This window comes from Neodiprion pinetum, chromosome 5 (genome assembly GCF_021155775.2).
Source record: "Neodiprion pinetum isolate iyNeoPine1 chromosome 5, iyNeoPine1.2, whole genome shotgun sequence".
Lineage (NCBI taxonomy): Eukaryota > Metazoa > Arthropoda > Insecta > Hymenoptera > Diprionidae > Neodiprion > Neodiprion pinetum.
The window spans coordinates 30,116,228-30,132,318 of NC_060236.1; the positions used below are offsets into that span (position 1 = coordinate 30,116,228).

Sequence of the window (16,091 nt, forward strand, 5' to 3'; positions counted from 1 at the left end):
CCCATTTCCCCATTTCCCCATTTTCTTTTTCGACTTTTCGAGGAATAACATATCACATACTGCACGTGCATACGTGGCATCAAAATTCATCTTAGGTACTGTAAATTTTTTTAAAACGAAAGTCGTCTCCTTGCGACTATACTATTCGGTTTGTTTTTTTTGACGCTGTAACGTTTCTGCGATCTCTAATCGTTCGACACACAAACACCGACAGACACGCGCGAGCGTTAATGATCGTTTTTACACGCAGCAGTGAAATTATTATCTGCTCTAGCCTTGATTTATCTTGGCCTTGATATCGCGCCTTCTCTCTGAATCACATTTCGACAACGCGACGTATCGCGTCTCAACGTTTACTCACCTTATGTTTTTCAATACAATTTTAGATATTGTTTGTCTATGCGACGAGTAACGCGGTACGAAACCGTTACATTAACGCGTTTAAACACGTTGTTGTTTGATCGAATTACGGAATTACAGATTCGCGTCACGGTTTTGCAGATTTAAGTTACACGCGTCGCATTTCGAACTTCGTATGTAATGATAAAATTAAAGAGTTTCTCCTGCGTATCTATTATCCTTACTTAATGTATGCACGCGAACGGACCTGATAAATTTTACCGTCATTTTCCACCTTTTTAGTCCAATCGCAAAAAGAAAAAAAAAAAAATTAAAACCTTGAAGTGTGCGAATAGAAATAAATAAAGAAGTGCGTCAGAATCCTCTGGATAAATTTTTTTTCATCAATTTTGTCAATTTTTCTTCACCATCATGTCTCGATGTTTAAAGTCGTTCTTTCAAATTCGTTCAGTGATCAGGTTTATCGGTACTTCCAGTAAAAGTCTACATGTTTTTTTTTTTTTTGTTTGTCTTATTTTTTTTTTTTTTTTTGATGCACGATTCGTGCGCAACAAGTGTATGCTATATATATATATATATATATATATACGGATGTTACAATATTTCCCGTTTTTAAACCTGTCAAAAGCATGTGTGGGCACAATGTTGAGACATGTGTGACCCAGTATCGAAATAACAGGCGTATGGATGAAAGAGAATTAACACGCACGTAAGTTAATCGAGGTGGAGAACAAAGCGGGTTGGATGTACGTAAAAAAACGGTTAAAATTGAAGGGCCGAATTATACGCGAATTTGATATTTTAATAACAATGATATGAGAATGTATTATTACAGTTATTATGGAAAATTACGCGCGAATGGAAATAAGGTGTTCAACAGTTTGTTAACCGCAATAAACGTATTTTTAAATGTCGCTATCAGTTAGGGGCTTTCATATTGTTTATAGTTTGATTTTCAATCAGGGAAAAGGATTACGATTTGTTGACGCGTGAAGTTGGGGAATATTTTTGACGATTTTCAGGCAGCCGGAATGTTTTTAAATTGAATCTAGATTTTGTTGCAGGATGAAAAAGTATGAGTCGTTCCACGTCAAATTAGCGGCACTTGTACATCACCGCTTTTGATTCTGATCATTTTTTAGTTCGATGTTCCTACGAACCAAAATGTGTCTCGGGAATTTTTTCACATTTTTTTGAACCATTGGCGAAATTTATCGCAAAATCGCAAAAACCGATTACGGGAACGCCATTTTTTAAATGAAAAAAAAAAACAAAAAAAAAAAATCACACCGATTCTATGATCCAACACACTGTAATGGGATCTTAATATTTACTATTTGGTCACCCGTGATTTTACTTTTCCACGTTGGAATTGTTTTTGGATTTTTATTTCTTATACGCCTCGATACAAACAGATTGCGGAATAACATTACTTTCATGATTCCGTGATCTGTTTGGATCGGGGAATAGAAAAAAAAAAAACAACCTTCAATTCCGGACATGAAAAACTGAAAATTTTGCTAAAGAAATAGTAAATATTGAGTTTCCATTATCACGTGGTGCTTGAAAATAACATTTCGAATGATAGAATCTTTGTGAATTTGCTCGGATTTAAAAATAATGACGTTTTTGGAATCGGTTTTTGTTTTCTTTATTTTTTTTTTTTTTTTGCAAATTTCACAGTTGGCCAAAAAAATCTCTAGAAAATTCCCAGACCTTCTTGGATCTGTACGAACATCGCACGAAAATTTGATTAAAATCAAAGTGGGTGAGGTACACGGGCTGCTAATTTGACGTGGAATGTCCTATGTATACATATATATATAGCTACTTATCGTATTCATTTTTGAATATCGCAACGTCGTCCCCAATTATCGTCGTTGAACGTATTCCGGCATATAATTATATCAATGCTTATATGCGACCATAGATTTTGTAACGAGGGGTCGGAGACCCGAATTGAATTCAAATATCTCGATTATTTATAAACATTTAAAGTTATTTTCAGATCGATCTTTTTTTTAAATTCTCAGAAACTGTATTTTCTATTCCACACGTTTCAACACCGAGCCAACCACGATGATGAACCGATTTTTTCCATTCGTTTTTTTTTTTCCAGAACTTTCAATTTTTATGCGAACTTAAAACACGAGTTGAACGTTGTAAAAATTCCCGAAAAATTCTCAAAAACTTCTATTCTCCACTCAGAACAGAGCGGTTTTTGTCTAATTCTTTTTTTTTTTTTTTTTCTTCATCAACTTCGCAATGAAACCGGTCTAGAAATGTTCCAAGTAAAAAATTGAAGTTCCGAGAATTGTTTTGGGAATTTTTTAAAACATTTAAACAATGCTTTAGTCGATGAAAATATCGAAAGTGATAACAAAATACATGTATCAATTGAACAGTATCGTATAATAATGTTCTCATCGTGTTGTTTCGAGCTTATTCTTAATCTTCATCTTCCTTTCCGTAGAATTCGCGCCTATCAAATCCCACTCCGTTATTTTTCATTCGGGACTATTATAAATACCCGCAGCACGGCAGGCTGATACGGCCGGGGATCCTTATCGTCGTAACTTCATACTTGTTGCAATAATTACTTCTCGGTAACCTCACACAAACACCGAGACAGAAACCGTGAATGCGATATTTTTATCTCAGGTTGTATTTCGCGTCGCGCGCAACTTGTTTGAAATTTTTTCTTCTACTTTTTTCTTTTTTTTTTTTCACCTTTCACCTCCCAGTTTTACGCGATTTGACCCAATTCTGTTCTCACCTTCGTATTCCTAAATTTTAATTTCATCCTCCTCTTTAAAGAATTATATTTGAAAAAAAAAAAAAAAAAAAAAACTTGCCAATCTTATACAGTCAATAAATCGGTGAGTTTTCTACGAAATTGTTGTGTGTTCGTTGAAAATTTTCGTACATATTTCTTTGAGGTTTGGATTTGAACAATTTCAAGCCAATTTTAACTGTAGCTTGATTGAGAAAAATATCGTCTTCGTTTCGTATAATTGGTAGAAATTTTTCCTGCAAAATTTATATATTCGTGCAAATTATACACGGCTTGTGTGTATCGTTGGAATTACATGAGAATGTGGTATGCGGTTAAACAAGGCCTTGATATCCAATTATCGCCTTGGTATATTTTTTTTTCATTTTTTATTCTTTTCTTGAAAAAAAGGTAGTTCGAATGAGCAAAATGAAAAAAAAAAAAAAAAAAAAAAAAACAGAATTGCAACACGTAACGGAATTTCCGATCAAAGTTTCAAAATTAATATCTATTTTCTATAATCCGGTACTGCGATATTTTTCGGTTTGTGGTAAAAAAAAAAAAAAAAAACAAAGAGATCGCGAGCGATTGTAGAATAATTGCAACTGAACATTTTTCTCGGTCAATTAAAGTGTTTTGATTTTTACTTACTTTTGAAAATAATTGTCTGTAAGAGTATATAATTTAACGTTCAACGTTGAGTCATTTAAACTTTGTTAGAAATCGACGAGTGCAGCACACGTTTCACTCGCAATTGGTAATTACTATTATTTCAAACTACACATTACGATAGCCGGAGGTGAGTGTTCATACACACCCTCGTACCTGAAAATCGTGCCGCGGCCATCGTCTCGTTAATTCTGCAGGAAAGTTTAAACGAGCGGCTGCAGTTGTTACACCCTCTGTATAATTATTTTCACGATGTATATGTAATCTCGAAGATTCAGATCGCGTGAGTTGCACAAAATATACTCTCTCGATTGTTATTTAATCGCTTATTTTTCTCTCTTGGATCTTTCAACGGATCGTATTGCGGGTTGTTTCCTTTATTTTTATTCAAATTTCCCGCCTAATTATCAAAACTCTTTACGCGTACTCGCCTACGTTGTTGATTCGAAATTGATTGCTAGATGCGGAGGATGATTTTGTCGCGTCTCTATTCTTTTCTCACCTTCTCCGTATTCGACATTTAATTCAATTTACACGTTGTGCAACGAGGAATTAAAACTTGCGCGAATAAGACTCGCGAAAAGTTTAATCAGCGATATTTCCGCTCAGGGATTATCGGGCAATGCTTTTCTATTTCTGTCCTAAACTTGTCGCAAACATTTCCAAACTACCGCGATCGTAATGAAAATACTAAATTTTTGAATTTCGCGGGTTAATTGAGCGCGCGCGCGGTTCTTTTGAATCGGAAACACGAACGAACGAAAATTATACAAGATTTTAAATGTATTCTGATTTCGCGCGAGACTGACTCGTAAAGATTTTGTATTTTTTTTTTTTTCTTCCTTCACTGGCTTACTTATCTTTACGACCAGATGAAAATAAGCTTCAAGTATAGCGTAACTGTCAGGATTTGTGCTCGTAACCGAGCACAAAGCAGTTAGCCATTATATTCTTTACGTAATAATCTTTTACGTAAAGGCAATCGCGTCTACTTCGCAAGACTAATTTATTGCAGAAGTTTTATATATCTATACATGCATACATATATATATATATATGTGCATGTGTACGCATAGCTGGTGTATATAATAGCGTGTCGCATGTATTAAATACATGTGAAACGATCGAAATTGAAGGTTGGCAAGTCTTGTTCTCTGTATCGGTGGAAATGATCGTTGATTTTGGTAAACGTATAAATGTTGTTGTAATTGAGCGGAAATAATATGATATTCAACCAACATCCTGTGTTTTCTGTACACGTAGAACAATTATTATCACGGAATTGATCGTTTAACTATCGGGCAAATTTTGTTCTGCCCGTTATTTTAAACACCGAGCAAATGAAAAGAGGGCAGCATTTTTTTTTTTTTTTCCTTATAAAATCTCTGGACATTATACACGTGTATTTATATACGATATTCGATGTCAGTTTCAGACGATTAGCGAAGCCGAAGACGAAATTATCATCAAATCTTGAATGAAATTGCACCAGTTTGATTATTATTTTACATTTAAATATGAATAACATATTTTATTTATGGTGAAATCTTATTTTTATATTTACGTGCTGTACGAAAAAATGATTTTAAGCGATTATCGAAGTTTTATTCAACTTCAATTCGCTCGGAATTTTCAAATCTTTTTTGTTCTGCAATTTCTTTTTTCTCCCCTCTGCGCGTTTTACGTTTCGCGCAGTGTGTGACGTATGAATTTTTTTTTTTTTTTGTCAACATTCAGGTATGGCAAAATAGTTTTTGGCACAACCACCACCACCACCGTCACCGCAAAAATAAGAATAACAACGACGAGAACTTGTAAATACAATGTATCATAAATAGTGGGCAGATTGGAGAGGGAGAAGGGAAAAAAGTAAATAAAATAACGATCGTCGGATATCTTTTTAAATGTCAATAATACGGAGATACGGAGATCATACATGCATGCATTACATGCAGTATGAAGTATACTTATAAGTGATGATCGGATCGGTAGATAGACAGACAGATGGATTAACAGTCGGACGTATTTATTATTATATAAATATTGATAATACGACGTCGCGGAAATGAGTTGCAGAAGATTGAAAGAAAACGATAAACTGAAAAACTTTGCGAGGTTTCGAAAATTTAACCTACAGAGATACTTTCAAGCGTTTGACAATTTTTTTTTTTTTTTTTTAAACAATGCGGCATATTGTTTAACGGATTGAGAGTGAATTCTATAGTTGTGGTTATTACACCGAATTGTCCTTGAATATTTTTACTCTATCGTCATAACCGGAAGACTATTATTGTTCTGAGTAGAAAATAAAAACGAATTTTTCTATTTGGAAAAAACCAAAAAAAAATATTCAGCCATTCGAGTAATGGAACAGATTTAAAGTTGGCGGTAACCGGAGAAAATGATGGTATAAGAAAATTATAATAACGCTAAATAGTTCCTGGTGCTGAATTTTCTCTTTAGCAATGTTAGAAACGATATTTTTACACAGCAATTATTGCAACGATGGTAATTTTACTGGAATTTTTTTTGACAACGATAAATTGTAACGAATGAAAAATTTTCGCAGCGCGTCAACGCGTTTCGATACGTATTATGTATATTTTTATTGCAGACTTGATAATATTGGCTCGATTCGATATTAGATATCGTTCCGTTTTTTTATTTTTTTTTTCCCCCTTTTTTTACCTTCTCCATCTTGTTGTTTCAGGCGGAGGATTTGCTGGACGATATTCTCTCCTTTGAGACCGGCTCTTTAGGTGATGGACTAAAAGACAGCCAATCTGGAAGTTTGTCAAGCTTACCAGATCTTCAAATAAAACCAGAACCGCTTCTTCTTACAGACGCTGAAATCCATGCCTTGGCCAAGGACAGACAGAAGAAAGACAACCACAATATGAGTGAGTAATTAAACTATGATGAAAAATTATCGTGCGTCGATCATGGTGAGAAAACGAATTTTGAAAAAGAAAAAAAAAACAAACAAACAAGAAAAACACTCGACGCAAACGTAAATTCTCCATTCGACCGAATTTCGTTCGAAATAAATGAAATGAGAAAATGTTGATACTATTTTTAATTATCATCATCATTATTATTATTATTATTATTACCACAACTATCGTCGGTATTTGATTATAAATAAAAGCATATTGATAGGTTTTTTTTTTTTTTTTTTTTTCCTCAATCCAGCTGCGGCAATAAAAATATTTCCTACTCGCGATTAACGTCAGATAAGAGAGAGAGAGAGAGAGAGAGAGAGAGAGAGAGAGAGAGAGAGAGAGAGAGAGAGAGAGAGAGAGAGAGAGAGAGAGAGAGAGAGAACGAGGTTTCATTTATAAAAAATTCTGTGACTTGGTTTCTTGAGTGGGGGCATAAAAAAAAACAAAAAAAAAAAAAAAACAAAAAAAAAAGAAAATAAATTTGATTTAATAAAGCATAAATCTACGGAGATATTAAACACTGACATTTTATATGCGACAAAATTTGTTCCAGCTATCCTGAGATATTCTCTCTCTCTCTCTCTCTCTCTCTCTCTCTGTCTCTCTTTCTCCCTCTCCGTCGAGTGGTTTGAAACAAATATTTGCACTCTCGGCCCAACGTTCATTCGTCGAGAGGCGAAGCGACGCAACGCAACGCGACAATCGCTCTAAATTTCTAGTGTTACGACGTGGTGACGTCACGCCGCGTTAGCTAAATAACGTATTTTCATTGAAATCATGTTTGTATAATTTATGTAACGCGCTGCATACACTCTTATCTGATATCTGCGACCCGGTGCTGCAGGTGATTACCGAACCGTGACAAGACGCTGAGCGACATTTTTTTTTTTTTTTTGGCCCACTTTTCACGATCACGTTTAATACATGTATATATTTCTATATATGCGCATGCATTTGTACGCACGTGTACAGAAACCTGTAATATGCAGGCCGAAGAAAGGAATTTGCGAATCCAGTTTATAAAGACACGGAGCATGATGTGTAAAAAGATTCGAAAACGAATAAGAAAACAACTTTCGGGTGATTTTTTTCAATCCTCGATTATTCACGGCAATTCTTTGATTTGTCAATTACGTTTGGTTGGTCGGTTATTGAGTCGTCGACTTTTTTTTCAAAATTTTTCAATCGAGACAACGACGCTCAAGAGTTTGTAATCGTTCCGATTTGATCGTCAGTTTTTTTTTTTCTTTTTTCTTTTCTATATCTTGCTCTTGGAATGAAAGTACAAGGAAGGAGAACAAATCGTTTTAACATTTCGGTTTTGAGTTGGTGCAATTTTTTTATTTTTTTCTTTTCTTGTTTTTTTTTTTAATCAGGAACCGAAACGACGACTTCTCAAAGCTTGCAATCAATTTAATTCGATGAAATTTTTTTTTTTCTCCTCTATTATTTTCGAGTACACGCGCGAGGGAGTGGAATAAATTGTTTAACATTTTGGACAATCGATTGTTATCGATAATATAGTTATATAACGGCATTTTAACACGCTTATGCATGTATGTTAAAACGTACGTTGGAATCGTGCACGGCATGAGAGAAAAGGGGATGATCAGGTTTGTATTGCTTTGCGGCATAAATACTCAAAATGACACAATCTAATCTGGATATGTACGATATATATCCAGAAATTAATTCCACCTGTCTTCATTCGTATATTCGATCGTTAAATACAACGTGTGATTTATCTATTTTTCAAATCAAAATGTTCAGCCTTGATCAATGATAGAAAAAGTTGAAGAAAAAAAGGCACCGCGATGCTACACGGAACTCTTTTTTTTTTTTTTTTTTTTTTTTAAATTATTTTTTATAACATATACCGGTAAAATTTTCCGAAATAATCAATCCGTCAAATCGATTGTAATACTTCAACTGTTCTTAAATCGTCTGTCAATACCTTGCGTACCGGCATTTGTCATCGACCTTAATTGTTTATTATCTAAGCGCATGTTTCGTAAATAATCCCCCCCCCCCCCCATTTCGTTATCGCGCGTGTCTCTTAAATTTTTCATCACCGACAATAATCTTCGGTAATTTTTATTTTTTATCATTTTTGTTCGTATTTTTGAGGTTAATTAATTATTAATAATTGAAATTAATCAAATAAATGCAGAGTAAAACCGTTGCTGCAGCTTAGAGTCGGGTTGGATGTGATACGTTGATGGAGAAAAAAAGAAAAAAAGGAACGTGGTCGATTACATTTATCAGCGAGACGCAGTCGGCGTCACGGTCCAACCCTTTTGATGATCGATGATCAATCGTCGTACTTAAATACTTACGTATGTTTCAGTCGAGCGTCGGAGAAGATTCAACATCAACGATAGGATAAAAGAGCTTGGAACACTGTTGCCAAAAACTAACGATCCGTAAGTATGAAGTTTTTCGAATTTAAGATGAGGTAAATTTTTCATAGGTTTCAGATGGGTTTGAATATTTGAGGTGAAAAAGTGACACACGTTACGATATTAAGTTTAGTCTACGTTCTTCTTTGGTTCGGGCACAGTAGGTGACGGCATCCATAAGTGAGCGGCCTCAGTTAGGTTTGGTTTATTTTCACCGTACGAAAGAATTTTACCCGCGGTCGCTTGTTAAGGACGTAGAAACAAAGATCCGTGTCAAATTAGCAAATGCATATAATGTACCTAATTGCGTTGCAAAATCGAAGATAGAAGGACGAAACGTCGAAACGTTCGGCGGAGGTAAAAACTGTTTCTTACACTCTGGTATGTAAAACTGAAAGCAAATAAAGACAGCAAACATCTTCACTAGTCGACACGGCATCCCAAATTTGTTGTTTGCATGTATGGACACACACCTCTAGTTTTCTATTATATTTTCCACGGTCAAGAGTGTCTTGTAAATTACGTTCAATTAGTACGAGTCTTTAATTAAGAGTTGCTTGAAAGAAAACTCGTTGTATTCAACGTCATCCGTATTATATTTATATATAGTTTAGTTTGGGTGGCTCTTATTGTTAGACGCGAATTTTCTCTCGAAATCATTATTACTCGTTTGGTGTGAAAGTGAACTGTTCAACACGTCACTCTAACGTACGTAGTTCAATAATTTTTCAATTCCCATCTCCGATCAATTAACACACGCGTCGTACCTTGAATTATGTTTGTTACCACGTGAGAATTCAGAGAGAGAGAGAGAGAGAGAGAGAGAGAGAGAGAGAGTTTGATTTTTTTCCATTTAAAATAAAAAGTACTCGTTGTAAACACTCGGGTTCTTATATTACATACGAAACACGATCGCTGTAGGCCAAGTGTAAGGTATGAGAAGATCCGTCGTACATTTTGTAACCTGTGAATGTAAAGGTATGCGTTAATGGTTTTTTTGAAAGGTGAAACAGTTCGCCGAGTAAGCCGAATGTATAATATTGTATTAGTTGTAATGCAACTTCACACTTTTTAAAGTGGTGATAATAATACAAGGCAACTGCGACACTAAAGCCTTGAGTAAATATGACACAGATAACTTACGGCTGGCTGCTACTATTCTCGTTGCGTTGGAAGTCTGTGATTCTTAAACGGCTGACCGAGTCGTTCGTCACTTACGTTCGTTTATTGCATTATATTAGCCGCCGCTTTGTCTTTGCTTGTAGTTTCACTTGGTGGCGGACAGGCGATTCGTTTTGCTTTGACTGGTACTTTCGGTTTGCGATCGTGTCGAAACTGCGTTGAGAGAAAAATTAGCAAACCAGGTCAATTTCTCGAGGAAATCTTTTTTCGAAATCGGAAGGCTCTCGTTATTATTTGTGACGAAGACACTTCGAACTCGCCGAACGTAAACAAAAAATCGTCTTTTTCGAACAGTCAGGGAACTACGATGATTTTCATTGAAAAGAGAGGACGAATGAAAGTACGAACGTAATAACTATCTTGTATTTATCTCTTGGAAAAATGCTGCGCTGATGTAAGACGCTGTCGAATCGTAGCGTTCTAAAATAAGGTAATTATAACGATCGGGGTACAGATGAAATTAGTAGAAAACTTCTCGATGCACTTTTTATTAAAAATCAATCTAGCGGGGAAAAAAAAATTTGAACGTTTCTATTGTTTGTTTTATTTCAATATGTTCTGATTTGCATGTGAGAATAACTGAAACGATGCCTGCTGAAAATGGAGATTGGTGTGTGTTTGAAGTGTTGAAACAAACGTAAATCTAACGTGCTAACGACACTGTTTTTTTTTTTTTTTTTTATCTCTACATTTTGCGTCGCAGGTACTACGAAATCGTCCGAGACGTCAGACCGAACAAAGGTACGATATTAAAATCGTCGGTGGAATACATAAAGTTATTGAAGAACGAGTTGACGAGGATGAAGCAGAGCGAGGTGAGGCATAAACAGCTCGAAAATCAAAATAGGAGGTTGTTGCTACGCGTTCAGGAATTGGAACTTCAGGCAAAGTCCCACGGGCTTCCTGTATCGGAGTTTAACTGGCCCTCAACTTCAGCCACCGTGCTCAACACATACCTCAAAAATAAACCCGAGCAACGGAAGGTACGCATATCGGTAATATTCCATTTTGTACATTGTACAGAGACGAAACGGTGAAACTCATCGGTCTGAGCGCTACCGACTGCGCATGCGCAAGACAATCGAATTCTATTGGCCGGCGAGATCGTACCGCGGCCATTTTCTCGTCCGTGACGCAGAGGTGCCAACTTACTCGAAACGGGGCGCGAGATGCAACGAACTCTTTCGCGTAAAGTGGCGAATCGAAGTTATCTTCTTACGGTGACTCGTAGCAGTCGTCGGTTGTCATAATCTGGAAAACCTGGAATTGTCAGGGGATTTTTAAGTTGGTCGTGGAAAAAATTGAAGATATCAGTTTTCCGTCATTGGGAATTAGAAATGATTTTTCGAGATAACGAGTTGACTTTTTTTCGTTCGGATAAATTGGATTAAACTGACTGAATATCTTTGAACCATCGCACAAGTAATTAATTTGCGCAATTCGCATCATATCTCCAGGTGAAGTTTTAACACAACGGTGGGTTTGATTGTAACGCGTATATATACTTTCTGGCGCAGTAATTTGTGTATTTGCATGTTTGCGCTCGCTGATAGATCATTTTTATTTCTTTTCTTTTACGTAACATAACGTAACGTAATCTAACGTAACGTACGGCGAGCACGTTATGTCAGAAACACATCTGTACACTTTTATGTATAATGTACTTTATGTACAGAGATGTATGTGTATGCAGGTACTTACGTACAATACAACTCGTCTCTGAATACTCGTTGCATCTTCAGAAGATATGTGGCAAGATACGGTCTCGATGTATTATCAAAGCTGCGAAATTACGTATCAAGTGTTAACTTTGTTTTATGATTGTTATTATTCGTAATACGTACGTACGCATATGCGTATTCCATTTTATCATATATGTATATAGATGACGTCGTTAACGGAACTTTAATATTCTCGTCACGCACAAACAGAGACGTGAGTTTCACTTTTGTAATTCTACAGGCACCCCGGTAACGGTATAACCAGTATATGTACTGTGCGGATAAACAGTCACGTCGTAATTGTTCTCTTTTGAGGAGCTCAATTTTTTGGATTCACGATAAAAGAGAAAACACCTTGCGACGTGACCGAGGATTCAGAATTTCCGAAATTTATGTTAGTTTACCGATCATTGGCAATTTTTTATTACACTTATCTGTGTAAAAATTATTTTCGTGACAGAATGTAAAATTTACTACAGTAGGACGTAGATTGTTCAAATTAATTGGGACCGAACCTAGTTCGGATAATCAAAAGTCGGACAACCGAAATGCAACAATACAAACTTAGATCGACAAACAGTCCGTATTAAACATCTAAATACATATCGAATCTCTTTCAAACACCGAACGCGTATTTTATTACTTTGATTTTACATAATCGTCTATTGTCAATTGACGAACGTCAATCATTAAGATTCTACTGTAAATTTATCGCACTGATTTTTTGAATTGATCAACGGCAAAATTTACGAACTTACGATAGATCATTCTGTTTTATCGACGTAGGCTGCGGCCGGTAATACGAGAAACGTGAAAGTGTTAGATTTCCGTTTCTGCAACCCTTGTTCAATGCTGCAGTAATAACGGTTGAAAATCTCCGTCGCCGAATTACCGACCATTCGATCAATCTAGATATATGTCGGTAAAACAGAATGATCGAGTAGCGAAAAACGTGTGTCCGCGTATATTCGAAATCTGTAATCAACGGGATTGTTCTTTCTCGCTGTGGGATCGCCTAAATTTTCTACTCAATTAATAGATACTGACTTTGAAAATTGTCCCGAATGAAATTCCTCACCAACGCCAATTGCTTGTTAAAAAATTGTCCGTTATTTTTACACGAGCGCCCCTCCTTTTTATTTTTTAATTGCAATTAATTTGACCAATTTTTCGTTTCAAAGAGCCGTGGAAACAACCAAATATTAATCAATATTCGCGTACAGTCGTACGGCAATACTCTCGTACAGTCGACCATTTCTGACGCAAATATAAATGTATTTATTTATTCAATGAAGGGTAGGTACTGTTTTCAAGCCCAGGTTCCGCGCAACGAAGCGCGAGTGTATGCACGAAACGTTGACGCTTGCATCAACATTCTTCTTCGATTCAATTACAATAGAAATTGCCATTTGTATCGTTGAAAAACTCATGGAAGTAAACACAAAAAAAAAAAAACAAAAAAGTTTCACGACAAAAGCTTCCTCTCTCTTTTTTCCTCACTTCCCCCCCCCCCCCCCCCCCCCCTATTCTTCCTGTAAATAAATGTGTTTGGTCAGTTTCACCGTATACAATATATTCCATAATGATTCAAAAGTCCAACTGTTGCCAAATTGTATTGAACGAAAGAAAACGAAAGAAAAGCAGCAAAAACAAGCATAAAAAAAAAAAAAAAAAATACAAAAATAAATAAATGATATTGAATCGGATTTTCGAATCGTGCGGAAACTTTTTAGAATCTCTTGTTAAATGGGATACGTATCCAGTGTTTTTTCACCGCGCATTTTAAAGTGGACTCGAGTAGTTTGTTGATTGACAGACAGTCGTGTCGTCGCACGTGTTTGAGATCGAGGTGTAGATACAGAAAGCCGACAAGCAAGTGCGGCGCCTATCGATCACGATCATTGGGAATAAAAAATTTTCGATAACAATATAAACACTGTATTATACACACATATATATATATATATATGGCGAATCGTAAACCATTGAGAGAATTTCGCGCAACTGCTCAAACTCTTCGTACAAGTCGTTAAACTCCAAGGATTGTAAACAACGACATCTGTTATTGCAATTGAGTAACGTAATTAAGTCTAATTACCAAAGCGTGATAATAATTGTGGGAGATTGAAAAAAAACCATGGTGATATTTTTACTTTTTTTATATTGTTAATTACGCGAGAAAAATTGTTCATTCGACTGCTCGCGTTGTTATGAATGAGAAAATCTTGGCACGGAGTGAAAAAGTAGGAGATAAAAATTGTTACCGAGACGAATAACAAAGAAAAATCTTATCTTTCCCGAATTCACGAGTTTCCAATGTTGTTTAACATAAGAGAATTGTAAAAAAATCGTTAAAACTTGGTCACTTTCGTATCAATTTTTTTCAAGGTTCAACCGTTTAAGCTCTTTCCCAATGCCCTTGGAGTTATATTACGTACATGGACACACAATTACGTTGAATCTTCGTTGATTCCCCGCAACACGAGCAACGACTGGTGCCTTATTATACTCAACTGCTGCTTTATTTACAATAAAAAATAATATCATAAACAAAGAATTGTTAACGCATGCAGCATCGGATGAGATTTCAGTTTTAGCCAAATTGTACGTTGCACAAATGTATTCTAATGAAATATACATATTTCCCACCTACGAACTCGGGGAAATCCGTTTATCCCACTATTTTACGTGTTTCTATGTACAATATACATGTGGCAGCGCCAACTCTGCAGGTTAAGCTCCTAGATTCACACATTCGGCAAATGTTTTCAATTATTTCTCACAAACTAAAGCTGACTGTGCAGTTCTGGACAGTGTATGCGTGAACTTTGCCAAGTTTTATACACACGTACGGCACGTGTCCGATACCTTTCGCTGTCCGAATAATGGTTTTACGATAATAAATAAATAAAAATAATTAAACAAATAAATAAATAAACAAGTACTGAAATCTTTGCTGAATAATCGACATTTTCGTCAACGCAATTGTGTGCAGCGCTATTTCGCTGCAATAATAAATTGTGTCATTTTTACAAGCTCTCGAATAATTGTACCGTACAATTTTTCTTATTCACGAATGGAAATGGTTGATGAGAATTCGATACGAACTAGGATCGGTGCCGATAAAGCTGCCCTTTTTCAATCCGCAATTCATATCATTGTTGCACAAGTTAACTAGACATTTATACACGTGTTTTATAAGCACAAATTTGACCTTTTCCGAGTTTTTTTTTCATCCGAAAAACTTCAACGGTCACACCCCTATTATTGATTTTCCTATCATCACATTTTTGATGAGTTTTTTTTTTTTTTTTTTCATCCCGATTATTTTTGGGCCTTGCAAAAAGGGCCTTATGTAAACACGTTTTTTGTCTCTCTTTGCTATGGAACATTTTCTTGGAGAAACGAAAAGACGGGGTTGAAAAATGAAAAATAAAAGAAAAGAAAACGGAATGAGAGGTAACGCGTATTAGCCGTGCACATGCGACTGTTTAACATTGAGTGATTTTCATTCAAATATTATTGACAGATTCCAGATGTGGTTGGGGAAACATCGACGCTAAGCATTTCCCAGCTCGAGGATTTGATGGAGGATGACACCGGCGGTCCCGTCCACGGCGGTGATCCGATGCTATCTTCGCCGCATCTGCCTCCCCTGAGTCCGCCGGCATCGGCATGCCATCATCCCCTGCCGGACGAAGACACCCTCGGCAGTCTCGCCCCGACAACGTCGAACTCGTCGACGGACATGGACATCGTCGCGTAGCCAGCGAGTTTTTTTTTTTTGAAAATTTCGAACAACCACGTTTACAAAAAAAAAAAAAAAAAAAAAAAAAGAATGTTCCCTGTGGAAACGCGAAACGAGAGATGAAAGAGCAACGAAACAAAGATAAAACCAGTCAGGGTTCGAAGATGATCAAGAACTAATACTTAGGTACTCTAAGCGCGGGAGGAGAAGAAGTGAGTCTGCCCGTTCATGTACCGCGTCTTTCGAAAATGCAATCGTAAATTATATCCCAGTGCGGTTTTCCTCCATGTCTCTCTC

The 16,091-nt window shown here is 36.1% G+C and overlaps 1 protein-coding gene across 5 annotated transcripts in view; it reads left to right on the forward strand.

The window, feature by feature from the left end:
* The window catches only part of Mitf (transcription factor Mitf), a 54,574-nt gene extending 38,710 nt beyond the window's left edge, over window positions 1-15,864 (forward strand). For 3 of the 5 annotated variants that reach the window (XM_069136156.1, XM_069136157.1, XM_046626102.2), the window contains 4 exons: window positions 6,513-6,702; window positions 9,092-9,167; window positions 11,029-11,308; window positions 15,576-15,864. In XM_069136156.1, the coding sequence (XP_068992257.1) occupies window positions 6,513-6,702; window positions 9,092-9,167; window positions 11,029-11,308; window positions 15,576-15,812 (783 nt within the window). In that variant the 3' untranslated portion in view covers window positions 15,813-15,864. The remainder of the gene's footprint in view (window positions 1-6,512; window positions 6,703-9,091; window positions 9,168-11,028; window positions 11,309-15,575) is intronic. The other 2 variants (XM_069136155.1, XM_046626106.2) reach the window with 2 other exon arrangements.
* Window positions 15,865-16,091: the final 227 nt, after the last annotated feature.